Here is a 25704-nt window from a genome sequence, read left to right on the forward strand (position 1 = left end):
TAACAAACTGACTACAGTAGCTTAAAGTCATTTGCTTTGCTATTCACAGGAAGATTTTAGCACTCATTGTCACCTGGAAATTCATACCAGCGAGCATATTGGTCACTCTGAACTTCGCCTCCATTTGAAGGGAGATCTGTTTTGAGGCTGCTGAGCTTTTGAACCCTTCCATGACTGCATCACTGTGCAATTTGACTTGAACCCAAAGAGAAGGTAGGAGGCATAAATGGAGAGATTGCTAAGCAATAAGAGGTACAACAGAGTAGAAAAACCTCTCTTGACTATATACTTGCATTTTGATTCCCTCATCAAATGTTGTGTTTCTAAAGATATGTTCTTTACAAATTATTAGTTCTCAGCTTCCCGCAGCAGTCTTCATTCCCTTGTATCTTTCAAGTACCTTTCACAGCTGTTTTCAAAACCAAAATGCTCTCGTTGACTGGCCCTTTTCATTTTATAACAGAGTGATAAGGTTACAAGATAATTTGCATTTAGATTGTGTTTTCTTTGAAGGGATATCACTACACTGGATGTCCCACTTCTCACAGAAGTTCTTACTATGGCCTGATTAAGGCAAATGCACTTCTGTGTACAAGACAGATAGGACGGTAGGTGGGTGGGTGGGTAGATAGATAGGTAGATAGATACACAGACAGACAGACAGACAGATATTGAGTGAACAGAGTTTATATCATCACTCATAAGAAAATGCTGAAATAACTTTCACAATTTGAAATGATTACTGCAGAGCTATAATAATCAGTACTATCTTGGTCTGTAAGTAGGATAGATCAGCCTCCCCAATGATGATTACCCTCCTGAATCTTATCCTGTATCTGTTTTTTTTTAATACATGTTGTTTCCCGAGACTGGATATCAAGAACTAGCACAGAAATATTGAGCATTAAAGTGAGCTATTTCACAAACACAAATGAAAGAGACAGCAGAAAATTACAAAATCTATTTAAACAACTAGCTGTCAGCTTAAGGACAAATGAACTTACTAGATTTCAATAACCACATTTAGCATCTCCTCTTAATTGCACCTGGGAAGGCAAAACACAGTGCAGCTGTTCCTGGCTGGATGGCAGCGATGTACAGACTGGTGATAACATTTTCCCAACATGACCTTCCTTCTCAAGAGCTGGATTACGAGATGTGCAGCCCAAGGAAACTAATACTTTGCTTGACTTCTTTTCCATCACAATGTTTCTATTTTCTGAGCAAAACAGGGAAGGAAAAAAAAGCATAAATGGCAGCTTTTTAAGAAGGGTTTCATTTGTTGGCTGTCACTAATTGAATTCCTGTTTATGTTTCTGTGCCCTCAAGAAAGCAGATGATAAGGCTCTGGGGTAAGAAGAATTCGATAATACTTCATGTTGCAGTCCAGTAATAGGCTCATTAAATATCAAATCAATTTGCTTATTAAATAACCTTCTCAATACCTTTGTAAAGTATTGTTAGTTTTCTGGTGATTTGTGTTGTTTTTCCTCAGATGAGGAAAACAAGAACTAAGGAGCTGAAGTATGTTTCCAGGCACACTTCCCAATGGGATCCCCGTGTGTTACCAAGGTATCTGAGGTCAAATCCACCTAATTCAAGAAAAGGGAATTTTCAGCAGAGCATTTGCATGGAAACCTTTACTCCAGAAATCATTTTCTCATTTAGCTTCAAACTGTTTCCATCTGGTGTGACTGGCCCACACCAAACCTGGTTGGCCTCAGGTTGTCTCAGGCTTTGGAGAAGTGTTGGGGAAGGGCACGAGCAATTTTTCTTCCCGGGATTTCAAGGTGATCAGCTTCCCAATTCTTATTTGCATTTTAATTAGTTATTAGTGTGGATATATGCAGAAAGCGTGCCTGCAGAAAAATGCTATTTTTTTGATTCATTATTACTTTTGGTTTGATGTTAATTAATGTCAGGGGCCCTTATAATTTTAAGAAGACATTCTTTCAATATGCATATAAAGCAGAAGAAATAGACTGTTTCAATGGAACTATAATTCGAAAAAATTCCAAACATTTACTGGCAACCTCTGCCTCGAGGAGTTCACATCTACAAAGGTAAGACGCACTGGGGACAAGGCTACCTGTAATTTTTATGTTTCACTGCTGGCACAGATCCAAGCCTGAGTCCTAAAGAGAGGGTCTTGGAAGTCATCCCAGCACAGCTGTGGCAGAGATGAAAAGATGCTGAGGGAGGTGTGTGGAAAGCAAGTCCTCACAATGAAGTCTGTAATTCCAGTTTAAACAGTAGAGCTGGCAGTCATCTCACCCATGTTAAAAGTGACTGGTGGGTCAAAGGCAATGAGGACAGAGTTCACTCAGTTCACTGTGATTTGTCTAGGACTATTCCACCTCATCAGCTATTTTGAAAAATGAGGGAGAACTGTATTATGAGATGGTCAAGGATGAAACTGAATGGCTGCAACCATAAACAGCATAATCACTTGTCTTAGTGATATGAAAAGAGAGATGTGGTAACGGCCAGAGAACAAACACGTCAGCACTGTTCTTTAATATGTGTTAAACTGACATGTGCAATAAGAAAAGAAAGAATCCACAGAGAGTCAAGAAGTGAGAAAAACTAAGCGGAGCAAACAGCAAGTGATGAGAGATGGGAGATCAGTGGGGCTTCTCTGCAGGAGTGAGGAAAAGTCAGTTCCTGTGACAGAAGGAGGAAGTAGAAGGAAAACTGAAGGTACGCATAATAATTGCATTTATTCTTGGAATAAAACGTTGAGAACTTTGAAAAAGAAAAAAAAAAGCAGACTGGCTTATGGAGTGAAAAAATGGCTGAGATTACTGATACAGCATTCATTTGCATTGTAGAATAGATGTTTAATTAGGAATAATGTATTTGTAATGGCACAAATTTGGTGAAGATGGTGTTAGCTGCTCAGATGAACCTTGTAAGAGGGAAAAAGAGTCACATAGAAGTGATCCAGTGAGAGAACAGATAGCCAAATGAAATAAAAAAAGGGGAAAGAACAGCAAGCTGAAAGCTACAAAAGCAATAGCAGGCTGGAGGCAATAAAAAGGCTAAGAGGGAGAGGAGGCCAAACTGCACCATGTCCCACTCTCCAGCTGGCGATGGCTGAAGAGCGAGGACACACGCCCAGTGCAGGGACAGCACTTGTGAAGATCAGAAGCAGCTGGACAGTCTGGGCCCGGGCAGCCCCCACAGCAGGTCAAGGGCTGAACAGGCTGGCTGGGCCAAACCGCACTGGTAACTGTGACATGGCTACAAGGGGGTTCTTTGCACTTGGGAAGACATGCGGGTTTCACGCAGGTGGAGCAGGCGCAACCCCACGGCAAAGCCCCAGAGCCCTGCCCATGAGGCGGCGGCGCCACCACTGCAGCCGGCCCGCTCCCCTCCGCACCGCCGCGCGCGCGGCCGCACCCTCGCGCCTCGCACACGATCACGCTCAGCCACCGCAGGCGCGCTCCCGCCGCCGCCGCCGCCGGCGCTGCCCCTCGGCCGGCCTCCAGGGCGCGTGCGCGGCCAGCGGGCACATGCGCGGTGCGCGCAGCGCGGCGCGCCTGCGCGCGGGGGCGGAGCGGAGCGGGCTCGGCTGAGGCAGTGGCTCCGGGGAGGGGAGCCTTGCGGGACAGCCCCGCTGCTGCCTCCTCCACCGCCTCCTTCTCCGCCTCGCCGCAGCAGCTGGCGCTGCTCGTGATGCAGCCGTGCGGCGGTGAGGAGGCGGCGGCGGCCGGGGGGGTGCTGCCTCTCCCGGGCGCCGACCCGCCGCTGCCGCCCCCCGGGAGCGGCGGCCTCATGTTATTCTACGAGCTGGGGGGCCCCGGCGACGGTGAAGCCGAGGCGGGGGACGAGGCCGAGGCGGCGGGCGGCGAGAGCACGGTCAGCCCAGAGGAGCTGGAGGAGGAGGAGGCGACGGCGGCGACGGCGACAACCTCGGGCGGCGAAGCGCCGGCGGGCGGCGGCTGCAAGAGCTGCACGTACCAGGGCTGCAGCGAGACCACCACGCAGGTGGTGAAGCAGCGCAAGCCCTGGATGTGCAAGCGCCACCGCAACAAGATCTACAAGGACAAGTACAAGCGCAAGAAGAGCGATCAGGCCCTGGGGGGCGGCGCGGCGGCCGCCGCGGGGGGCGGCCCGCGGGCCGAGGTGAGGCGGCGGGCGGGGTTAGCGTGTGAGCCGCTGCCGGGGCCTCGGCGGGTGTGAAACCGGTAGGCAGCCCGCCTGCCGTGTGGTCCCCTGGGAGCAGGGGCTTCTCGTGGAAAACCGGTCTCTGTCGGAGGGATTTGGACCTTTCTGCCCTAGGGAGGGGGAAGAAATCTCCGGCTCCGGCAGCAAAGGGCAGTCCTAGTGCGAGAGCAAACCCCATTTCATAGAATCATAGAAGAGTTTGAGTTGGAAGGGACTTTCAAAGGTCATGTTTTCCAGCCCCCGTGCAATGAGCGCGGACACCTTCAACTAGATCAGGTTGCTCAGAGCCCCCTCCAGCCTGGGCTTGAATGTCTCCATGGATGTGGCATCTACCACATCCCTGGGCAACCTGGGCCAGTGTTTTATCACCCTCATTGTAAAACATTCCTTCCTCATGCCTAACCTGAATCTCCCCTCCTTTAGTTTAAAACCATTACCCCTTGTGCTATTGCAACAGGCCGTACTAAAATATCTTTTTTCTTCTCTGACATAAACTATAGTAACTTAAAACTGTTTCAGTTTCCAAGAAAAAAAGATATTGCTAAAAGATGTGTCACTGTGCAACCTGTGTTCATTTCACAGGAGTAAACATGAAAGTTTAGATCTAAGAAAGATGCCAGTCTTCTTGCTAAGTTGGTACTGAAATGTGGGGTTTTAAAGTAACAAAGGCCGTCGGGTATCTATTGTGTAGGTTCTTCAAGTTTACTTACCTTGTTATTTTTTTTTACATTAAATGACAGCTAAATATTTAGACCAGTAATAGTTCATACTTACTTTCATGAACTTAGTGTGTTGTTTTGATGGGGATTGGACTAGATGATCTTTCGAGGTCCCTTCCAATCCCAAACATACTGTGATACTGCCAGTGATAGAACTGGTGCTAATGTTCAACTTTTTAGATATTTTTTTTTCTTCAGTTTGTGACTCAGCCGGGATAACACAGTTTCTGATGGTTGCTTCTACTGAGTCAACATTTAAGACCTTTTATTTAGATGACCTAGAAAGAAGGAAATGGTTTTACTTTTGAAGATGCTGGCTAGTTTGTGCTCGAAGGGGCAAGTATAAGATAGTGGTTGTTGGAAGAAAAAAAATCTTACCTGGCAGATGGGTGCTCCTGCTAAAAGCAACCCTCTTTTGTTAACAGAGCTGTCTCTGGAGTTGCGTGACTGGGAACTGATCTAACTGCAAACCATCCACCAAAAAACTTTCCTTTCTCTGTTTTCATATAAATATAATAGTAACCATATTTAGTGTCACACCAAAGAAGCCTTTTTTGTCTACCTGTAAAAGTTGCCCTGAAGCAGACATGTAAGAAAAAGTCAAGTGTTCGTGGTGCTGCTGGGGAATATCCTCCCAGCTTCTTTCAGCTCAAAAGACTTGCTGAGACGGGCGTGGGTTTTCTGAAGTTTTTGTAGGTCTAAGTGATGTCTGTTTCATGTACCTTTTTTTGAGTTTTGTTGAACCCTTGTAAACTCTCAATCTGTTACATTCTTATAGTTTCTTCAGGTCTGCTGCCTGGTTTGAATATCTCCTTGTTTTTGAACCTGGCTGCTCTTAATGCCAGTTAACAGCCAGTTAGCATTTACTTCAGAAGATAACAGTGAACAACTAATTTCTGATAGGCTTGCTTCTAAGTTGTTTCCTTCCTGCGGTGAAAAGGCATAGCATGCTTGTTTCCAAGTAAAAAGCTGTGTACTTTCATCATCTTTATTGCCATTCCGTGGACTGTCTCTAGTTTTAGTAGCTATTTCTCTTTTAGATGAGAGAACAGAAACTGCATACAGTATTCAAGGGTGAATTTTGCATTTACATACTGACAGGATTCCCCCGTCCTAAGAATTCATCAGGCTCAGTTCATGATGTGTCTACGCAAATACTTGTGCTAGCTCAGAAAAGTATGTAAGAAGTATACAATTGCTGCATTTCATAGGTTAAGATTTTTTTGTTCTGTAACATGAGATAGCAATTATTGCATGTTGGAAGAAAGTGGGCTCACTTCTCACAGTTACTGCAAGTGCAGGTTGCTGTGAATGTTATCAAATTAAGGCCTGAACTTGCAGAAGAAATCAGGATATTTAGTGCTAAACTCAATGTGCTTTTTTGCAGTGGTGTCTGTCAAGGCCCACAAGATGCTGTCATCTTGTGGGAATCAGAGTTTTATTCCTAATACGAGTTCCATTTTTCACTTCTGTGGACAGGATTTAAGTAAAAGATACTGGGTATTTTGTTGTTCTTTCTTGAACCTTTTCAGGTAGATTGAAGTGTCAGTAAGTTGTGAATTTAATACACGTAGGATTCAACATTGGTTGAAACTTTCCAAACCGTGAATATTTACAGCTGATTGTAGGCCCACATTGCTAGAAGATGGTCTAGTTCATATGACTGGTGACTGTACAAGGAACAGAATAAACTTAGAAATAAAAAACATGTTGATTTTACTGTCTCTTGCCTGTGACTTTGTCAAGTTCATAATAGTGTTCTGAAGCATGTTTTGTTTTGCTATTAAAAGTATTATTGACATTCCTACTCAGTTGCAAATGTTAAATATCATTCACTTCCACAAACTGGAGATTGAGGTGTTGTGAATTACTTCATTTTTAGGAAATTTAATCAAATAAATTCAAGCCATTAACTCACTATAGGAACTTAGCTTTGCCATTTATGAAACTATCTTAGCTGCATTGCTTCACTATGACTGATGAAATAGTGAAAATAATGCAGAAAGAAGCGGCCAGTTCTTGAACAAGTATTTTCCATTCTGCTGCTGCTGTTTTCCTCTGCAGATTAATAAAGCAAACCCTCTTTATTCTTGGGACTTCTGTATGGTGAAAAGTAAATGTATCATTGTATCACGGTTTATAGTCTCACTTCGCTTTTATTTTCTTTAATGTGCAGGATAGTGTTGAAGGTTCAGTGTCTGTTACAAAACAGAGAACAGGTTCCCTTGGAGATCGGCCAGCAAGACCTACTCTTTTAGAACAAGTATTGAATAAAAAGAGGCTGGTAAGTTTTGTTTTCTTAGAGGTTTTGAACTCAAATATGTAAAGGCAGTGTAACAGTGTTAACTGTCACCCTTGTGAAAGATGAAAATAATTTTATTGATCGTACACTGCATGTGCAGATTTTCAAATTTAAATATGTTGCAGAGCAGATGTGTGTCTTGGCCTCTGCATGAAGAACACTGAGAACTAAATTTAATGATCACTGCCATGTTAACTAAATAGATGTGGTTATTTCTTTAGGGTAAATAGTGCTTATAGTATAGCTGAGATGTTTTTAACTTGTTCAACCATCTTCCTGTAAAGCTGTAGATAGAACAATGCATGGACTTCAGGCCTGATGTAAGATTTAATTACTGTAGTGTGTTTTAAAACTTGTAGACCTGTCACATCACACTTGTGGTTAGTATGTATTTGTTGATAAAGCAAACTGTGTAAGCAAGCAGTATCACTTGTAATATTTGTAGTCTGCCTGAATGGCATGCATTGTAAATTTTGAAGTGCTTTTGTTGCTCCTGTAAGCATATTTAAAGATTTAAGCACAATTAAGGGAAACAATTCTGTATTTACTGCACCTTTGTCTTCAGCATTACAACTTATGTTATTGGTTTTTACAGTCTTCTTCCTCCCAAAGGACTGTTTGTCTGTTCTCTTTGTTAGCTACACAAAGCAACTGAACAATCCTCATTAAAGTGCTATAGTCTTTGTTCAGAATTTTGAAGTCTTAAGTATGCAGCTATATCAAGTTACTTTATTGAATTCTTTCTCAGTAATAGCACCTATTTAATCATTATGTCTAAAACTCAGTGGGGTATCTGTAGGCCTTCAGTTTTTACGAGAAAAAAAGTAGTGAACTATGGAGTTTATTTTTCATGTTATCTGTTGTTCTTCATGTCCTGCTTACTGAATTGTTGTCCCCTTTCCTGTGTCTGTTCATGTGGCTTTTCATTAAATATGAAAGGTATCTTATTAATGAAACATTATTTTTTCTTCTAGAAATACAGCAACCAGAAGCTCTTTAAGTAGATGTTGAGGGCTTTTGCACAGAGTTATGTCAAGCCTCTTCAAGAATTGTGATTTCCTTGCAGTATTCTGGGGGAGTGAGATTCAGATCCTCCTTGATTTGGTTCTTGCTTCTCTTTCTCTCTGCTCTGACTCAGTTTCTCTCTTTCAGCATTGTTTCTTCTAGAATTTTGTCTTTGTTTTGTGCACATCTACACAACACAAGGCCTGAGGGATACATGGTGACCCAGAAAGATCTCTCACAGCCTGTTGCATCCAAGGCTGTTCCATACCTTATGTTTCTGCGTGTGAAAGTTACTGCCAGTCACTGATAGCTGCCTGCAGAGTTATCACTTAGAAGTGGCAAGTCATTTGTGCTTGCTCAGAAGTTTCTTGCATGGGGTTAATCTCTGTGAGGTGAGGCTTTTGTGGCAGCCCATGTGTGCCTCGATGTGCAGCTTGCACAGTAAAGGCGTAGAAAGCAGAGGCAAGGGGATGAGATGCAGCAAGTTGTGGATGGAGAGCCTGAAGCACCTTAGTGCCCTAGAACAGCAGCAGATAAAGAACTGGCTGTTCACTACAGAACTACGCTGTGCAGTGAAGTGACTTGATAAAGCTAATATACAGTAAGGAAAACATGGCTGCATACCTGTTCAGTGAGCATGTTTGTTGTTAGTAACTTCTTTCAGTGACTGATGCACTTATCTGACCTGTGAAGTGCTGCTGTAGGTGTGAGTTACATGCAGAATGGCTCTTGTCAGTTACAGTCTCTGCAGTGCATGAAATTCTAGACCCTGCCCTGGAAATTGCTTGTCCTTTTGGATGGAGATCTGGATTACAGAGTTGCAGTACCTCTTTGGTTGCATCAGTGAAGTGACCATGCATAATGAGCAAGCAGTCTAGGGAACTAATTCAGCAGAAAAAATATCTTTTTTTTCCTGTGTTAATTTTTGGAAGGATCCATTCCCAACCTGATGGCACCATTTGACCTTAGCAACACTTGTGCTACCACCATGCAGGCATGAGGCTGAACAACCAGATCACAGAGTGCAGCTCTTCAGGCCAGGAGCCAGATGCAAATAGTTTTAGATGCTTTTTGTCTTTTGACTGAAGGCAGAGGTGTTTTTTAACTCATTGCTTGTGGCCGGAGTGCTGTTGGGAAATTATTGAACACTTAGTGAACACAGAATCATAGAGTATCTCGAGTTGGAAGGGACCCATAAGGATCATTGAGTGCAACTCCCTGCTCCTCAGAGGACTACTTAAAACTGAACCATATGACTAAGACCATTGTCCAGATGCTTGACCTCTGACAGACACATGAGCTTTGTTGTAGAATTACAGTATTTTATTTCTTTGTTATAGTATTTTTGAGATATCTGCAGTGGGTAATATTGAAATTGGCTGAAAACTGAAGCACAGTTGAAAAGTTTTTGTTTTCAATATGTCAGTAGGTCACTCCTGTTTGCTATCTTTGTGGGTTTTTTTTACGATACTGTATATTCTTTACATTCTAGATCTGTTTTCAGGATGTGTGTTAATGCTGCTTCTGGTTACCTGCTGACATCCTGAAACAGTTTCTAGATGTTTTTAGTGAGCATATTTGTAGTTCTTCAGCATTTAACTCTCATTCATATGGGTGTATTAGCTTTGGCTGGGATACGGTTTATTTTCTTCACAGTAGTGTGTATGGGGCTGTTATGGGTTTATGATGAAAACAGCATTGATAACAGAGTGATGTGCTGAGCAGCACTTCATCCTACTGAGAGGGGAGTGAGCACAAGGCTGTGTGATGCTTGGTTGCCTACTGAGGTTAAACCTCAACAATGGGTAATGCACAAATTGATTTAATGGAAGAATATTATAACCACTATGCTAGCTATTTAATACATGAGTTCTTTAAAGTAAAGTCCACTTTCTCTTTCTTGCAGTCTCTACTCAGAAGCCCAGAAGTAGTGCAGTTCCTACAGAAACAACAGCAATTGTTAAGTCAGCAGGCTTTGGCACAAAGGCAGCAGCAGTTTCAAGGAGCACCCGGGTGATCAGAAGAGATTGGTGACCTGCAGATGAGTTTTGTGCTGAACAAGGAATAGGATATGTATTTTATATAAATGCCAAGAATCTCAATGTTGAAAGAAGAACTAAAGTTGCTGCTGTTACGCGTTTTACTTGTTTCTTGTTTGCACTTTTGAGGTTTTGAGCTGCTTGGGTGTCTGCGAACTTGTGAGCAAATTTGGAGGAGTCTAGTTTTTGATTATTTTTAAAACTTTGGTTTAATGTTTAATTTTTTTAATAGAAATTTCTTTATATTGGTAACATTTAGCTGTACACCCTTTTCCAACCAAAGTCTTCACTAAATTAACATTTTTTCTACGTAAGGATTTACTGTTAAACGAGTCACTCTTTGATGACAATCATTGAAGGAAGTCAGTTACTTTCTATGGAAGTTGTGAAATAAAGTCCTGAATTTGAGCCAGTCCAGTGGCACGACCTAACAACAATTCCTCAGGGATATGAGAAACTTAGGTTGGGTAGAATCTTGCACTAAAGGCAAAGATGACATGCCATCAGGAAGTTGATCCAGTGTCTCAGAACAGGCGATCCTCCTGCTATATATTCATTATCTGTAAGTTGAGTAGGTTTGAAATGCTTCATTATCTGTGCAAAGTATGTAAAAGAATTTGCGTTTAGACATTCCAAAAGAGATAAAATAGCAAAATGCTTTAGAGAAGAATGAGGTGAAACATACGCAACTGAGAGTTGGACCTTGTTTTGGGGACTTATTTGTAAGAACCAGCCTCTGAGACATTAAATATAACTTAATTACAGATGAGAATATCAGTCATTTTTAAGTGACTAAATGAAGTTTTAAGTATTTTAACTCATGTTATCAAATGCATCCAAAAACTAAAATGTAATTGTGCATTTTTTTCCTTCATGTAGTTTTTTTATTCTTATAAAAAATACATAGCTAAAATTCTTCTATTAAGAGAGCTGATGTCTAATAGGCTCTAGTGCTGGACTTCTCAGGTTTTCAGCCAATTCAGAAGAACTTGCAGTTGATTTGGTTAAGAATTCAGACACTGCATTTGAGTGTTGAATCCCACATTGTGTTTTTAAAACAAAGATTTTTTTATTAAGCCACATTTTTAATAGAGGTTATCTGAATAGTGTAGGTGCTTATTAAAGTACTACTTTGATATTGCAGCAGTTTGATCTGCTGAATAATCACTCTCCAGGAGTATTTGTTAGTCTTACAAAGTTTTACAAGCTGTGCTTTATGTATGTATAGAATTTGTTCAGTAGGATTTATTGTATTTAGCATTGTGCAAGTTGTTCTTTAAAAAAGAAATTTAAGAACTTTGTATCAACAGTTCTGGACCAATAAGTGTTTGAGTAAAATCTTTGTTTTTCTTTAAAAAACAACCCAAAGTCTGTTCTTTTTTTGTTTTGGTAAATTTATATGTTTGGGGGGTTTTGTTGTGGTTTGTTTTGGTTGGTTGCTTTGTTTTTTAATATATGCTAAAATCTAGCTCTTACTAAGTGGCATTAAAATATTTGTCTTCCAAGGCACTTGTTACAGAAAGTTATTTTTGTTTTAAGTAAAATCAGATTACTTTTTTCAGTGTGTCAGAATTTATGTGAAAATGTAACAGGCCGAAATTGTAGAATAAAATACTTGGTTTTGTTTTAAATGGTCAGCTTATGAAAGCACTGATGTGAACAGATCTGATTAAACTTTTTAAAAAACCAGCCAACCCACACAATGTGAAAGGGGCACAGGGAGTGTTTGTTAAGATGGTGCTGAACGAGTTGGTTACCTCAAACGAGGTAAGTTTGAAGCTGTGCCTAGAGACGTTCAGTGCAGCTCAGCTGCATGGTGTTTCTGGTGGTTTGTGGTACCAGTGCCCCACAGGCTGGTGCAGGTGTCATCTGCAGAATGTCGGGTGGGATTCCCAAGCTGCTTGTGAACCCAGCAGTGTCCACCTGGCTCTGAGACCATTATGTCTCCTACTCCCTTGCTTCTGTTATCGCAGAACAGAATCTGAATTGTAGGAAGTTTAAAACCTGATTTCTGTAACAGTGCATGCTTACTATATCTCTTTTTCCTTGAGCAGTTCAAGACCTGCAGAGCTGCAAGTCTGTCTTCCCACTTACGTCAGCACAGTCTACAGCTTGGGGCCTCTGTCCTAGGGCAGCATCACTGCTTGTTAACTGCCTGTCACGATCAGGGCTGCCTGCTTCAAAAAGGAAGCTTAGCCAACCTGATCAGCCTTTAAATCTACAAGAGGACAGTGAGAGAAGTATATCCTTGTAAGATGCAGATTGTATGCTATATTAATTTTCAATCTATTTCATGGTGTCTAGCAGCACATTCCGCTGTGTTGCCTCATCCTGTTACTCCCTCACTGAAATCACTGATTTGCTCTTGCCTAAGACTGAGTTACATGAATAAAGACTTTTTAAATGCCCTAGTTCCCAAAGTCACTGGTGATCAGACTGGAACCTACAGATTTCCAAGGCCAATCTCTTTCTAAAGAGAAAAAGTGGAGACACCGAGTTCTTAAATCAGAAATATCTTTATTAACAGTAAAACACAAGACGTGAATAATCCCTTTTACAATAGAGTAGTTCCAGCCAAAGAAAATGGAGTGTGTTAAAAAGTGTATTGTTCAAATGTCAGACTAAATATGTTGACTTCAGAATGCCTCAAATCAACTGCAGCAGGAGGAATGCTTGTGAAAATGCCCACTTGATTAGCAGTTGTTCCATGTTTCTTGACAGGGCATGGGATAGAGTACTCTGGAGCTGATCAGAGGACTCAGCTGCCCTGATCTCTCAGGCTCCTGACTATGTCTGAGATTTTTTGTTCTCAAGAGGCAAGAGTCCAAGTAGCATTCTTTATACAGTGATCTACACTGTTTTACAGGACATCACTGTGAATAATACTTTCTTCTGGATGTTTTGCCTTGATTCTGATGGAACAGAGAGGGCAGAACAGTTCAGACAGAAGTGACACAATTAAAGCTATGTATGATTCATGGTTCTTTTCTGCACAAGATTGTGGTAGTGATACTTCACACAAAATGCTACACCTTGCTCAAAGCCACTGTTTTGGCCCCTTGACTGCATAGAACTTTGCAACCTTTTGGCTTCAGAGATCCACACAAAAAGGCCTGTTTCTTCACTTTCTTGTCTCACTTCTTAGCCCAACTTATATCACAGAGGTGATACTGAAATGAAGGATTCAATTGCCAACACTGAATTATCTGCAGACAGTATGCTGTGGTACATTTAACTTGTACTTAGAATGTATTATAAATAATTAAAAACTCAATTGCTTAAGTGAAGAAAATTTATCTGAATGTGCGTTATCTCTGCTCATCAATGTGTTTGTTCCCTTGCTCGCAAAACAACTCCATGGACATAACTGTGGATTAATAAGATGTAACACGCACTCTAGCATCAAAAAACCACTTTGAAACATGATGTGCTGACTACTGTGAAAGTGCAAGGGGACGGTTTGCTGATGAGGTCTGTATTTAAAATTATTAACTGGTTGGTCTATTTCTTCCTATGCTATTCATATGCAATATTATTTGAATACTAACATGTAATATAAAATAGCAGCATCCATGGATAATAAAAACACTATAACTGAAGATCTAAAAACTGTTCACAATTAGCTGCAAATGTTCACATTGGCTATCATGGAAGAGTAGCTGACTGTGGAGGACGTAGTGGTTATGTCTGCCTTGCAGAGAGACATGGCCTACGAATTAAATTTATGGTCTGTACAGGCACCAAGTTCACAAGCGTGGCCCGGGTGCAAGCGGAGGTGCCCTCACCTCCCTGGCAGGGACGTGTGCCACCAGTGTGGCAATGTTATATTGTAAGGCACGCCTGGGCAACTGTTTGAAAGTGCTGGCATCAACGGGTAACAGGCTCCTGGCTGCTCCTGACCACTCTGGAGCTTCCCATTAGTAGACAATCAGTACAAACTGTTACATACTGATGCACAACCTTTAGAAGTGTCTGCACTAGAGACACAAAGCTCTTTCTCTCTGCTGAACAAAGACTCAATGCCCACTCAGGCCTTCTGTACCTTGCAGAAAGGTCCTCTCAGAGCTGCTGTTAGGAAGAAGCCCTGTTTCAGTGACTGCAGTGGAGCCTCCAGGGTCAGAAGCTTTTTATTCACAGATCCAAAGTCTCATATCTCTCTCTGCTGTAAGGTCAGACCAACTCTGTCACACCCTTTTTGATGGTGACCTGACCTCTTAGTTGTTTTCAGGGAAGGATGCTTTTCCATTCTTAGTTCCTGTTAAAAATGTGATTTTATAGTCAGGAGTCCCTGTGAAGGCTCCTGCTCATTCCATCTTCCTTTGGGTACTACAGTTTCCTACCTATGCATCAAACGAGTTGCTTTGTTGCAATTCTCATTTAGACACTCTGTATAATCCATGTCATTCAGTCGTGCAGTTTCTGTTCAGACTGCAGTTTTCTTTGAAGAGCAGACACTGCATGTGCTTATAGTGTCCTTGAATGGGTTCCCCAAAGCTGAACTCATTAGTCCTGCAGCAAGGCAAAGAGTAATCTTGCAAGTGAAGTTTCCAGATGCAACCAGAGCCTACACTTGGATCACATGGGACACCATTTGCCCCAACATACCTAATGGCTTAATTGGGAGGCTGGTGCACCCAGCCAGGCTGTGTTTATAGGAAGCACCAGATCAAGGATTGTGGTACTCCGAGCTGCTTCTAGAACAAGTCTTGATGATTAGTTTAGATGTGAATGTAAAAAGCTCTACTGAACACAACGGCTGCCCAAGCACGTACTGCCTTGATACCTCCAGTGATGACCACTGAGCACATCTGCTCATATGCTCCTCCTCCCCAGTGCCTTCATCCTCTCAAGGCACCCCTGGCTACAGAAACCAACCATGAACTGTAAGTCCACTAGAAAATCTTCTCAGCCCCTTCAGTGGAGTTTCCACTTGTGCAGAAGGGCTTGGGTTCAGGTGTCCAAGTAACAGCCTGCTCTTCGGGCTTCTCCACAGCAAGGAACTCTTGCCTTTGGCTTGGAGAGCATGTGGGACATGTTAGGTTCAGTACCTGTGTTTGATATAAATCTATCTTCTGGGAAACACTTATCAACTTTGAAAAGTGGTATTTAATTAACCTATGACTCATTAATCCTTATTGTGTTTGGTTTTGGTTTTACTATGGTATGGGGAGCCAGAGAGGTGAACAGTACAGAGGATGTACTGTTTCTTGTGCTGAGCACCACGTAGCGCTCAAGTATTCCTGAACACTATAGCTGCACCAGAGAAGTCTCTAATGAGCCAAGAAAATTGGCCTTATACTTGAGACCCCTTCAAAGTTACTAAAGTGAATCAAGCTTCTTTATAAATTGTTTCCATCCACCCAAGAAGCAAACAGCCTCTGCCTGAGCTGCCTCTGTAAATCCAGCTGGTTGTGCAACTCCTCAGTCACTGATGAGGCTTTCTGGTTCATAGAGCTTATAGGCAAAGGTGAGTGTTTTAAGCTAGGGAGGAACAAGGGCAGAAAGTCATAGACAGAAATGCCTGATTTTCTCCATTTTAAGCGTTGGGCAGTGGAGGTGATGTTTACAGTGAGAGAAGTTTGCAGTGTTGATTTCATACTGAGGAAACACTAATACCTTATAACTCTGTCCTGCACTGAACTCATGCTTCATCCTGAAATTCCACCTACTAACAGAGAGCTCCTGTCTGTGGCATCCAGTTATCATTGAACCTCTGCACAGACCCGCAGAATAATGTAAACTGGAAGTGATCTCTGCAGGGCACCGAGTGTGACGCCCTGCTCAAGGCAGTGACCACTCGGAGAAGGCTGCTCAGAGCGGTCAAAGTCTTGACACTGTAACTGCTGGAGACACGGAAGGAATTTCCTGAACTCCAGTTGATGTTATTTGGGGCCACAGTTCCCCTTCACATTGCTGATACATTATCCTTCAGACTGAGCACGGCAAAACATGAACTACTCATGAGGAGTAAAAATGCTCTGAGAGTACCCTCTGATGGGGAGACAAAGCAGGGGCTGCACTTCTGAACACTCCAGCCATCGCTACCCATACCAGATCGGCTGTTACAGCTCACGGTCTTGGGGCTGAGCCGTGAGAGCAGCAGTGCTGCTGAATGGCTTCGTGCACTCAGCGTGCCAGATTTGCTTCTGTCACCTCTGGATGCAAATGGCACGTTAATACTGCTGCTGCTGAAGAACTGGCAGCAATCCAGCACTCGTCATCTCTCAGCTACTTAATAGGAGAACAAGTGGTCTACGTACTATGATGAATGTGCTTTATGTCTCTGCCTGATCAAACTCCCATCGCTGCCTGCTGATGCAGGGTACTCCTCCACAGAAACTTTCAAGAGGGTTTGAGTAGTTGATGGCTCAAAAAACATAAAAAAGAATCTGCCTTTGACTAAGTAATCTCCCTGTAAGTGGTTTCAAATCTCTCAGGAAGCCTGTCTCTAAAGCCTAAGTATTAATGAGTGCATTGAAAGGCTTTAAATTGACTACAGGTTGCTAGGCTCATGAAGACCTTTCAGCAGAAAAATATCTCCAAAATGGGAAGTCATTAGAGTGAGATACAAAGTTACATTGTTGTAAATTATGAGCACCCTGAATTTTTAACTGAGTTCAATTCACATACTAGATAAGCCTGTAAGAAAGACTTTGTTAAAAAAGAAAGGGAAAGAAATGGTTCATTAGCCTTACTTTCTATCACTGCATCTGGGCAAGGGTATCTTCCTATATACTTCTTTTCCTCACCCACTGCGACTTTCTCTTGGGAAGGCGCTGCCAGCTGCTGTGTGTTTTCACAGCATCTCATACAGCGGACTAAGCCCCTAGGTACCATCAGAATAGGAAAGAGCTCACAGTGGTAACAGGCTTCCCAAAGGCTAACAACTGAGATGCTTGTTGGCTTTGATTGCCTAGGATCAGGTGCTTCGATCCAACTTTAAGCAAATAGTTAAATCCGCTGAAATTGATCCCATCCTAATGCAGACATTTTAAATATGTCAGAAGGATTGTGCTCCAGAAATGCCTCTTTACTTGCTAGTAAGGGAATATTCAGGTGACTACCTTTAATGAAATACATGTGTGGACTGCATCAAAGCCAAATCCTATTTGTATGAGGATTACTGTAAAACTAGACATACAGGAAAGTAAAAACTGCTCTAAATTTACCAACTTCCATTTAAACAACACAGACACTTACTGAGCAAGCATCATTACTAGGCTGGGAAAGCCACCACATCTCCCCTAGGGCCCACCTCACCTACTTTTGGAACCAATGTAGCCGTCTACGTTTGAGCTAGTGACTCTGAGTTCCCCTCACACTCAACGGAAAGACATAAGCATGCTCAGAGCAGAGTGTATTTCACCTACTTGAAATACCAACCTTACGATGAAATGACTGATGCCCCAGAGGAACCTGCTGCTCTTCACTGGCCATCCAATTTTCCTCTGCAGCATCAGCAGGAAACTGGGGTCTGAAGCTGCCCAAGAGACGATGAGGCTCAACATCCCCCTTTGCTCTCTGTGAGGAAGATGGCAATGCTGGGAATGTCTAAAAGCAACCCCTAGGCATCTCTCTATATGAGGAGGAAAGGAGGCTTAAGCCTAAAAGTCAAGGAAGAATCTAGGATAAAGGACAGAGCTAGATCGTGGACAGGAGAGGTGGTTTTCCGTCCTTACCTGCTAAGAAAGCAAAGGGATGAGCAACATGAAAAGCAGAGAGAAATTACTATAAGAAAGGGTACAACAAATACGCTAAAAACCATGTTACAGTACCTCCGTACAGTGACACTGATGACAGAGGGAGCTGAGGAAAATGTCTTTTTCCAAACTGGTCTCCCTCAAGTCTGCTAACAGTAAATGGCACACCTGGATTTTCTGTGTAACATTAATATTGGATTTCATTGCTGCAAGAGACTGTAAAGCATTTCCTACCCCACAGTGACACTGCTCACATCAAATGGTGACAGAATAGCGTTCTTCACATTTACAAATTTCCTATACGTCTTGCTATTACTGCTCAATCTTAAAAATAATTTAGCCCTCTGTGCCCTACAAATTCTGCAGGCAACTGAAGATACATTCAAATGAAATAACCCTGCCAGCTCCCCGATTCTTCTGCTCTGTTCATAATTGCCACCCTGTAACAGCTATGACACAGCATCTAAAACACATGGAAAGTCTTTCCAGTGAATGGTATTTCCTTTGCATACATGATGTAGCTGAAGGTTTCAGGCATCCTCTTCTAATTATGCAGTAAAACATGTAGCACCAGATATTGGGTGAGAAGAAAAGAAACATTCTGTGAAACAGTTTTTTTTTCCCTCAGGATACTTCTGGTGTGTTCTAAGGAGGAATGAGATTGGGGAAGTTATCACTCTTCCTGACCCTTAAAGCAAAATGATTTTCAGTGGATTGTTATGCCTAGAAAGAAATAATCCTCCACCTTTCAGCAAGGTAATGGGGACCATCAAAACGTAGTAAGTGTTTCACCTGCCTCCTCAGAAAAGGTTACTGAGTGAACAGCATTTTGTAAGGCTGGCTCTGTGGATGAGAGTACGGGCAGCAATAGGTTTTCTTGCTTACAGAAGGACCACGGACAAGCAGCTTTTTTCTGCACAAAGATTCACTCTTGCTTTTTGGTGGCTTACACTGCCTCACCATCCTCTGCAGGTGAGGCAAAAGCCCTGCAAACAATGAAGACTGTATTTGAGATGCGAAACTATCCATGGGGACGTATGCAGTGATTGTCAGCGAAGCGCTGGGCACTGCGGTCAGGTCCTGCGGGCTGGCCCAGCACAGGGGATTGACGTGCCTGACTCCCACCTCCTCCTCCTTGCATCCTGTGAGTGGGGGGCTTCCTGCTCCCAGCACACAGACTATTCCAAGACAAATTATAAATAATTACTCAGTTCTTCAGCGCACACTTCATTTCCCTTTTCTGAATCACAGTTCAAGTCCCTTTTAGACGTACCCTTGATATCAGCACAGTAGTGTTACTACAGACAGTCCTAACTTTAAAACAAACTACATCAATACTGTATAATGGATAGGATTCAATTTACATGCCAGATACATATGCAAGTATGTATGTACTTTGCAAAAAAGCACTGGAAGTTAATTAGTTTTTAAACTTACAGGCATATATTTCATTTTTTTTTTTTCTTAGGAGCTTGTTGCTTTTCAGTGCAGCAGTACCGTAAGCTGTGTGAACAGTATCAAGCTACTTGGATGCATCCAGAATGCTCTGATAAGGCTCCAGTGCTGAACATGTGCTGAGGGCTCTCTCCTCCTGGGGGAGAAAGGGGTGCCCCAGCTCCTCAGAGGATCTGTTGTCTCATCGTGGTTCACTGTAGGGAGACAGACTGGAATTGCAGTTTAGTCCTTCAGTTCACTGGATGAAAGTCATCTCTATGCATAAGTCCTGTGTACAACCTAAGGTCCTCTTTTAGACCTGAAATTAGGATGTAAAATTGATATAAACGGTGCAGAGATCTGACTTTGGTTGCCTGCAGAGGGGTGAATTTCACCTACTAGGAACAGCTACAGCCAGGTTTCTGAATCTGCATGGAAGTGCAGAGAATTCGCACTGTATACTGGCTTGGCTGGGGAATGAAGATGCTCACAGGAACTGTTTCACACTCTTGCAGGAATTTGGCTTATTTTGCACTAGAGAACAGATACGCTATACCTGAATTTCTAATGTTATTGTACTGGCATCAGAATAACTAGAAACCACAAAACATAGCATGAAAAAAAAAAGAAGAGTAGACTATGTATAGATATATTTACATCTACATACATCTACATATAGAAGCTTCTGTTCACTGGAAATCCTATAAGCCACTGCCTGCAATAGCATCCATCCTAAGGGAATTCTAGAGATGATTCTTAAGAGACTGAGGAGATGGGGTTATGAGGTGAACCCATTTGTGTCAGCACCTTATCCAGCCATTGCAATGGTCCATGCAGGTGGATCTCAATCCAGCAGGGTGTGCTTGTAACATCCTGGCGATGATATTCTGCTCCCCAGCCCTGTAAAAGCATCAAAGGACCAAAATGTGAGTTAAAAAAAAAAATTAAATCACAACTCCAGTACTGAAAGTCTAATGCAACTGCAGGTAGTCCCAAGATTTAATGCTTTGTCTTAGGGATAATTTTCTCTAGAAACTTTGCTCCTTTTTAAAGTCATTGTTATCATAGTTATCAGGGTCTCTATAGCATTAAATTAAAAATGCTCAGTCACACTTCCAGGTGCTGAGACCAGCTGGCACGGAAAAGGCCTGTTTCCAAGCTTGGCTGCCTGCAAACAGCCCGTGGGGAATGGTCCCTGCTGTTCGCACCCCAGAGACGTGCCCAGGAAAGTCTGCCAGCCTGCTGCCTGGCACAGAAGAAAAGCAGGCCAGGTCCCGTCACAACACTTTAGTAGGATCTGGGAATGATCCTGGGCACTCCATCATTTATTGGTAGAGAAGCATCCTATGAATCTGAGACTCTAGAAGTTCTAAGTATTTATCTGAACCTCTAGAAAGTTCCAGCACAGTTCCTATGTACTGTATCTAATCTATATATAGACTTTTTCCACAGTTTTTCTATCCTTGAACATGACTTCTTTTCCTACAGGAGATCCCGGTTGCCTGTTTTAGAAAGTCCTGCAGTAATTTCTCCATCCCCTTTGGGGATATAAGGGATATGGAGTGTCTGACAGAAGATGTGGATGTAGTGCTGGCAGGGAAAAAAGAGAACCAGAAGTCTCCGCACCTCAAGCAGGCACAGTGGCTCCTTGTGAAGCAGCCAGCGTGATTTCACAGCAACACCAGACATCCAAGTCACAGCCCAAAGTCTCACAGCTCCTTGGCTGTCTCACTGCCAAACATGAACTTGGATTTCCATAGGCTAACATGCAAAACACGGTTCCACTGCAGGATAAGGCTTTTCCTTTGTAGGTGGTTGATCAGAGAAGCTGAGCCTTACCTATTGTTATGCCAGGCAGGCGGGTTAATATTCATCATGAAAAGAGGACACGGAGGTATATTAAGATTGGTGACTGCCAAAGGTACCTAAATTGTAGAATGCTGAACACCTCAGACAACTGAAGCTGCTAGAACCCACTTCTCTAGATGATCAGCTGCAAAACTAGGATTAACACCAAAACTTGATGCCATAAGTGGTCTGGATAAAATCCATCCCCCAGAAGAATAAGATATGGACCACCAAAGCCCAAAGAGTACTTTTAAACAGGCAGCATTTTTCTGACCTAGGAAGGGCCTGCGTTTGCAGGCACCTCAGATTTATTTTCTGGAAACGTTTGCATAAAATGCCACTCTCTAAATTGTGCAGTCAGAATTCTGAGTTTGTGAAGTCTGCAGTACTCAGCTGTAGTAAAGATACATGGTCAGAAGGGCAAGTGTCAGAGGAATCAGTGCACATCTACTGACTGGAAGGATGGAAAATCTGGAGGAATAGGAATTGCAGGTTGCAATCACAACCTGTCAGATTTGGAGGAAGCCGACAGTTCGGGTCTGTGGCTGGCCACCTCCCTCTGCTGGCAGCTCCCAAAATCCTAGCGCTGCTGTCTCAGGCTGCCAGCTGGAGCTCCCAGCAGGGGAAAAGCCGGGAGGACAGGACCCCTTGTGCCCCCCCATACATCTCTCTTGGGCCACAGGTAGCATCTTTCATCCACAGGGCTAAACTGAACTTGGAGGTGGAGCTCTCTTAACAAGGGAATAAAATGAGAGCAACTGGCAAAGCTGTGGTGTTTTGTGCAGATGGTGGGAAGGGGGTACCAATACCCCCATGGGAAGAACAGAAATGTGCCTTCCAGCACAGAGAATCAGCTGAGGGCTCCTGCTGCTCCTGCCAGCCCTTCCCACCTCCTGTGGGCAACAGCTCTTTCCAGCCCCCCGTTCAGTCATGTCCCAGAGTGCTGAGCTGCCATATCTGCTGGGTCGTCCCCTTAGCCCCAAAACCTGAGGAAACATGGAAGGAAGTTCGGCTGGCTCATCTGTGGAGAAGGGACAATGGCCATCCTGCTTTGGCTACCAGCAGTGCTCAGGGGATGGAAATGGCTGTTTGCTCTCACTGATGACACACTCACATCTCCCTGAGGGCTGACCTCCTCCCAGCTGCTCTGCAGGCACACAAAGGGTATCCTAGGTGACAGGACCTTCACTTCCCTCTGTGCCATGTCCTGCCTCCAGAAGATAATGCAGTTCTGGCACGTTTCTCGTGTCTTGGTTCCTACCCATCCCTGCCTCCCCAGGTGGTAGCTCAAGCACTGATGAGGTAGGAGGCAGGTTCTCCAGCCCTTTGGCTCCTCTTGCCCTGTGGGCTGTGGGTGGCCAAGTAGCACCTGGTCACGAATCACGGGAGAAGCCATAGGACTGCCCTGCACCTGCGGGCTCCTGGTGTGTGGCTCTGATAGACAACAAGCTTCCCCCTGCATTGCATACCCAACACCCAGAGGCATTCTGGTCCCCAGACTGAACACAACAGGGCTCACACCTTGGGAGAGAAATAATTTGAGACGACTGAATACAGGAAAGGGTTTTCACAGGCCAGGCAGGAAGAACCTAAATGAGATTTGCATAGCCATTTTCCAAAGGTTATGGGAAAGGGTTCAAAATAACTCCTTGCACTGGTCTTCTGGTGCCTGAGGCACTATAGGGCTGCTATTGTTTCAACAAAGCAAGGTGATAATATGGCAGCAGCATTATTTAGTGCATCAACACCACCATTTCTGCTGCCATGCTGGGCAAGGAGGCAGATAACACATCAAAGAGACTGCCCCTGAGTTGTTGAGATAATGAAAATATTGCGTAACTGGCTACACTGCCTTTACAAACAACATGCCCATTCACGTCTTCCATTAACGAAAATATCGTTTGTTGGGTTTCTTGCTTTCTTTTTTTCCCTTAATGCTTGCGTGTGAACAAGATGTCAGTTCATTCCCAAGAAAAATGCAACAGTATGGTCACAGGCAGAGTTTGGGTTGGACTCTTGGGAAAAGTTACAGGGCACCCTTAATGCTCTCAGACAGTTGACGAGGTGGGTTCCCAAGGATGGTTGGAAAGAGTCAGAAGCAGAAAGCTGCATGGGACTCAACTCATCTGCTTTGCAGAACATAAGGGAAGTGGGCTCAAGCCTCAAGCAGTTTTGTAGTATCTTATATGTGAATTCAGTCAGCTTGATTCAGTCATTTGTGTAGAATCAAATCTGGAAAACAAAGGGACATACTCAAGCCACTTGCTATGGTACCTAGCAGGATCAACTTGCTTCTAATGGTGCAACTTCTCTAGTTTGCAGGCTTAACATTGTCAGCTCTCCCCAGAAGCACTATGGGAAAGTCTGTTTAGTGCATCTGTAAACAGTCTCGAAATACTCACAATTCTCTGGCGTTTAGATGCTACAATAGGCACCTAAGTAGATCCTAAGTGCTAAAAGCAGTCAAGAGATATCCTGGTGAGAAGGCCATTCAAAAGATTTAAGAAACCCCACAAAGACTGGTAGATCTCACACAGAGTAGTCAGACTGCAAAGTTCAGATATGAAAGACATGGAAACAGTAATGGATTTGTTGGCCTCCTGTCTCTTCCAAATAACAGAGGGAAGGTCAGATATTCTTCTGGACTTTGCATTCTGCTTATAAGAAGCCCTTCTGGCAGTGTGGCTGGCCAGAGCGAATGTCACTACAAATTGAGACAGTCTCTTGCCGGGCATCAGACAGGTGGCAAACAACAGTTCCCAGGAAGCACAATGGGAGCTGAAGGAGGGCTCAGTGAGACCATACATACCAGTCTACAGTGATACTGAGAATGTAAATTAGAGACATTAAGACATTCTTTTCAGATCTATGGCTCTACCAAGCTCTATTGCAAACCAGCAATGATAGGACAGATCACAAATGCCTAAGATATGTGCTACAGCATTTACATGTTGCTAAGCCCCTCTAAGTCGAGCTCATTATGCAAACAATGTGGGAACATCATTCAGTCTCCGCTTATTTTAGACAAAATCTTATGGAATACCTAATTTTTGGAATCTAATACATTTCCAGGTAGACCATAAAAGCTACTGATTTTGAGCACCTAGAAGTTTAAGGTAATACTGGAAAACAGGCAGTCTGAATTGCTATTTGCAAGTTGGGTGCCTAAATCCCCACTTGGGAAAGATTTGATAGAGTCCAGTTTTGCACCAAAGCTAGCAAATGATGGGATTTGCCTTTTAAGGAATGCAAGAGAAAATAAAGAATCCTTACTTTAACAAAGCTCATTCGAATAGTGCACATCTTGGTCAGCTCATACACCACTTCAAAACCATGATTGACTGACTGGGCAAGCAGCTGGGCGAAGAGCTGGTTGTTGAAGATCTTGAGGCTGCAACCGCTGGGGATCTTGCAGACAGTGGCTGGGTGGAAACCGTGCTGATAGTTACAGTTGCGGCTTTGCACAAAAATACTGCTGTCACTGACACATTCAGCGTAAACTTCCCCACCGACATAGTAAAGATGAACACCTTCAAAGAGAAAAAATGATGTGTATTATTTCTTCCTTGTTTGCAACACATTTTATACCAGCAATTCTTTAAGTATTTTAACTCGTGTGGGCATACGATCTCAGGATCATTCCAGGCACTCAGTGCCTGTATAATGCCTTTTAAAAGACATTAAACTTTGTGTATATCTGCACAACGGACTCACCAACATTACAAGGAAGTTGTCATAAATGCTATTTTGAGGTACTGCTATAGCAGAAAAAAGACTTGGCACGTGATGTTCTGCCTTGTTTCTCAGTGAAGGCTGGTTTACTTCAACCCAACAGCACAATACTTTATGACACATACACATACATACACACATTGACATAAATGTCAAACATATGTCAACCATACACAAAGCACATATCAAAACTGTCAAAGAACTGACAAATCTGTTATGCATTATGCATCCAAATCCATTTTCCCTACTGAACAAATGCACACTGACCAAGACCCACTTCATTGCAGCCATTTTTTTACTACAGGATCCCATTTCATGCAGTTCAAACACAGCATGGTTTGTACTTAAAACCAGCTTTTCTCTATTTTGGTTCATCCATCACACCAGAACCATGTATTTGTATTTACATGATGTGACTTACTCATCAGATCCTGTTCAACATGACCTTGACAAGGAAATTATTGATTTCCTTCTGGACTTTTCAGTACCAGAGTGACTTATCAATGCTAACTCGCAAATTTTTACCATGCCTTGGAGAAATGATGATGGAAGCACTTCTACCCATTCAATACTCTGGTCCCTGACAGGATGTCTGCTTGCATGAAAAGATATCTAAATAAAGAGTCTATCATCTTCACTCAATTTGGCAGCCTTAAAGGTAGGGGTCTTGTATAAGCTAAATGTGTAGATGTCTTCTCTAGCTGACAGATGATGAGAGGCACTGCGACCAGATGGTCTTCATAAATGACTTAGAC

The 25704-nt window shown here is 43.0% G+C and overlaps 2 protein-coding genes across 4 annotated transcripts in view; one reads left to right on the forward strand and one right to left on the reverse strand.

The window, feature by feature from the left end:
- Positions 1 to 3092: 3092 nt before the first annotated feature.
- Positions 3093 to 11597, forward strand: RFXAP (regulatory factor X associated protein). The gene is made up of 4 exons (XM_065851434.2): positions 3093 to 3228; positions 3341 to 4128; positions 7066 to 7173; positions 10103 to 11597. Exons 1-4 carry the CDS (start codon positions 3093 to 3095, stop codon positions 10211 to 10213), a joined length of 1143 nt encoding a protein of 380 aa, XP_065707506.2. The 3' UTR covers positions 10214 to 11597.
- Positions 11598 to 12732: 1135 nt separating this feature from the next.
- The window catches only part of SMAD9 (SMAD family member 9), a 44441-nt gene continuing 31469 nt past the window's right edge, over positions 12733 to 25704 (reverse strand). For all 3 annotated transcript variants that reach the window (XM_071804935.1, XM_065829580.2, XM_065829572.2), the window contains exons 6-7: positions 24491 to 24747; positions 12733 to 20269 (exon numbers count right to left, since the gene is read on the reverse strand). In XM_071804935.1, coding sequence (XP_071661036.1) covers positions 20126 to 20269; positions 24491 to 24747 — 401 coding nt within the window. In that variant the 3' untranslated portion in view covers positions 12733 to 20125. The remainder of the gene's footprint in view (positions 20270 to 24490; positions 24748 to 25704) is intronic.

The sequence above is a fragment of the Patagioenas fasciata genome, chromosome 1, assembly GCF_037038585.1.
Source record: "Patagioenas fasciata isolate bPatFas1 chromosome 1, bPatFas1.hap1, whole genome shotgun sequence".
Lineage (NCBI taxonomy): Eukaryota > Metazoa > Chordata > Aves > Columbiformes > Columbidae > Patagioenas > Patagioenas fasciata.

Bases quoted from the DNA above. Each gene is read 5' to 3' on its own strand.
- RFXAP (XM_065851434.2), top strand. From the start codon at position 3,093: ATGGCTGAAGAGCGAGGACACACGCCCAGTGCAGGGACAGCACTTGTG. The intron at 4,129-7,065 runs GTGAGGCGGCGG...TTTAATGTGCAG, and splicing joins GGGGCGGCCCGCGGGCCGAG to GATAGTGTTGAAGGTTCAGT. The intron at 7,174-10,102 runs GTAAGTTTTGTT...TCTTTCTTGCAG, and splicing joins TATTGAATAAAAAGAGGCTG to TCTCTACTCAGAAGCCCAGA.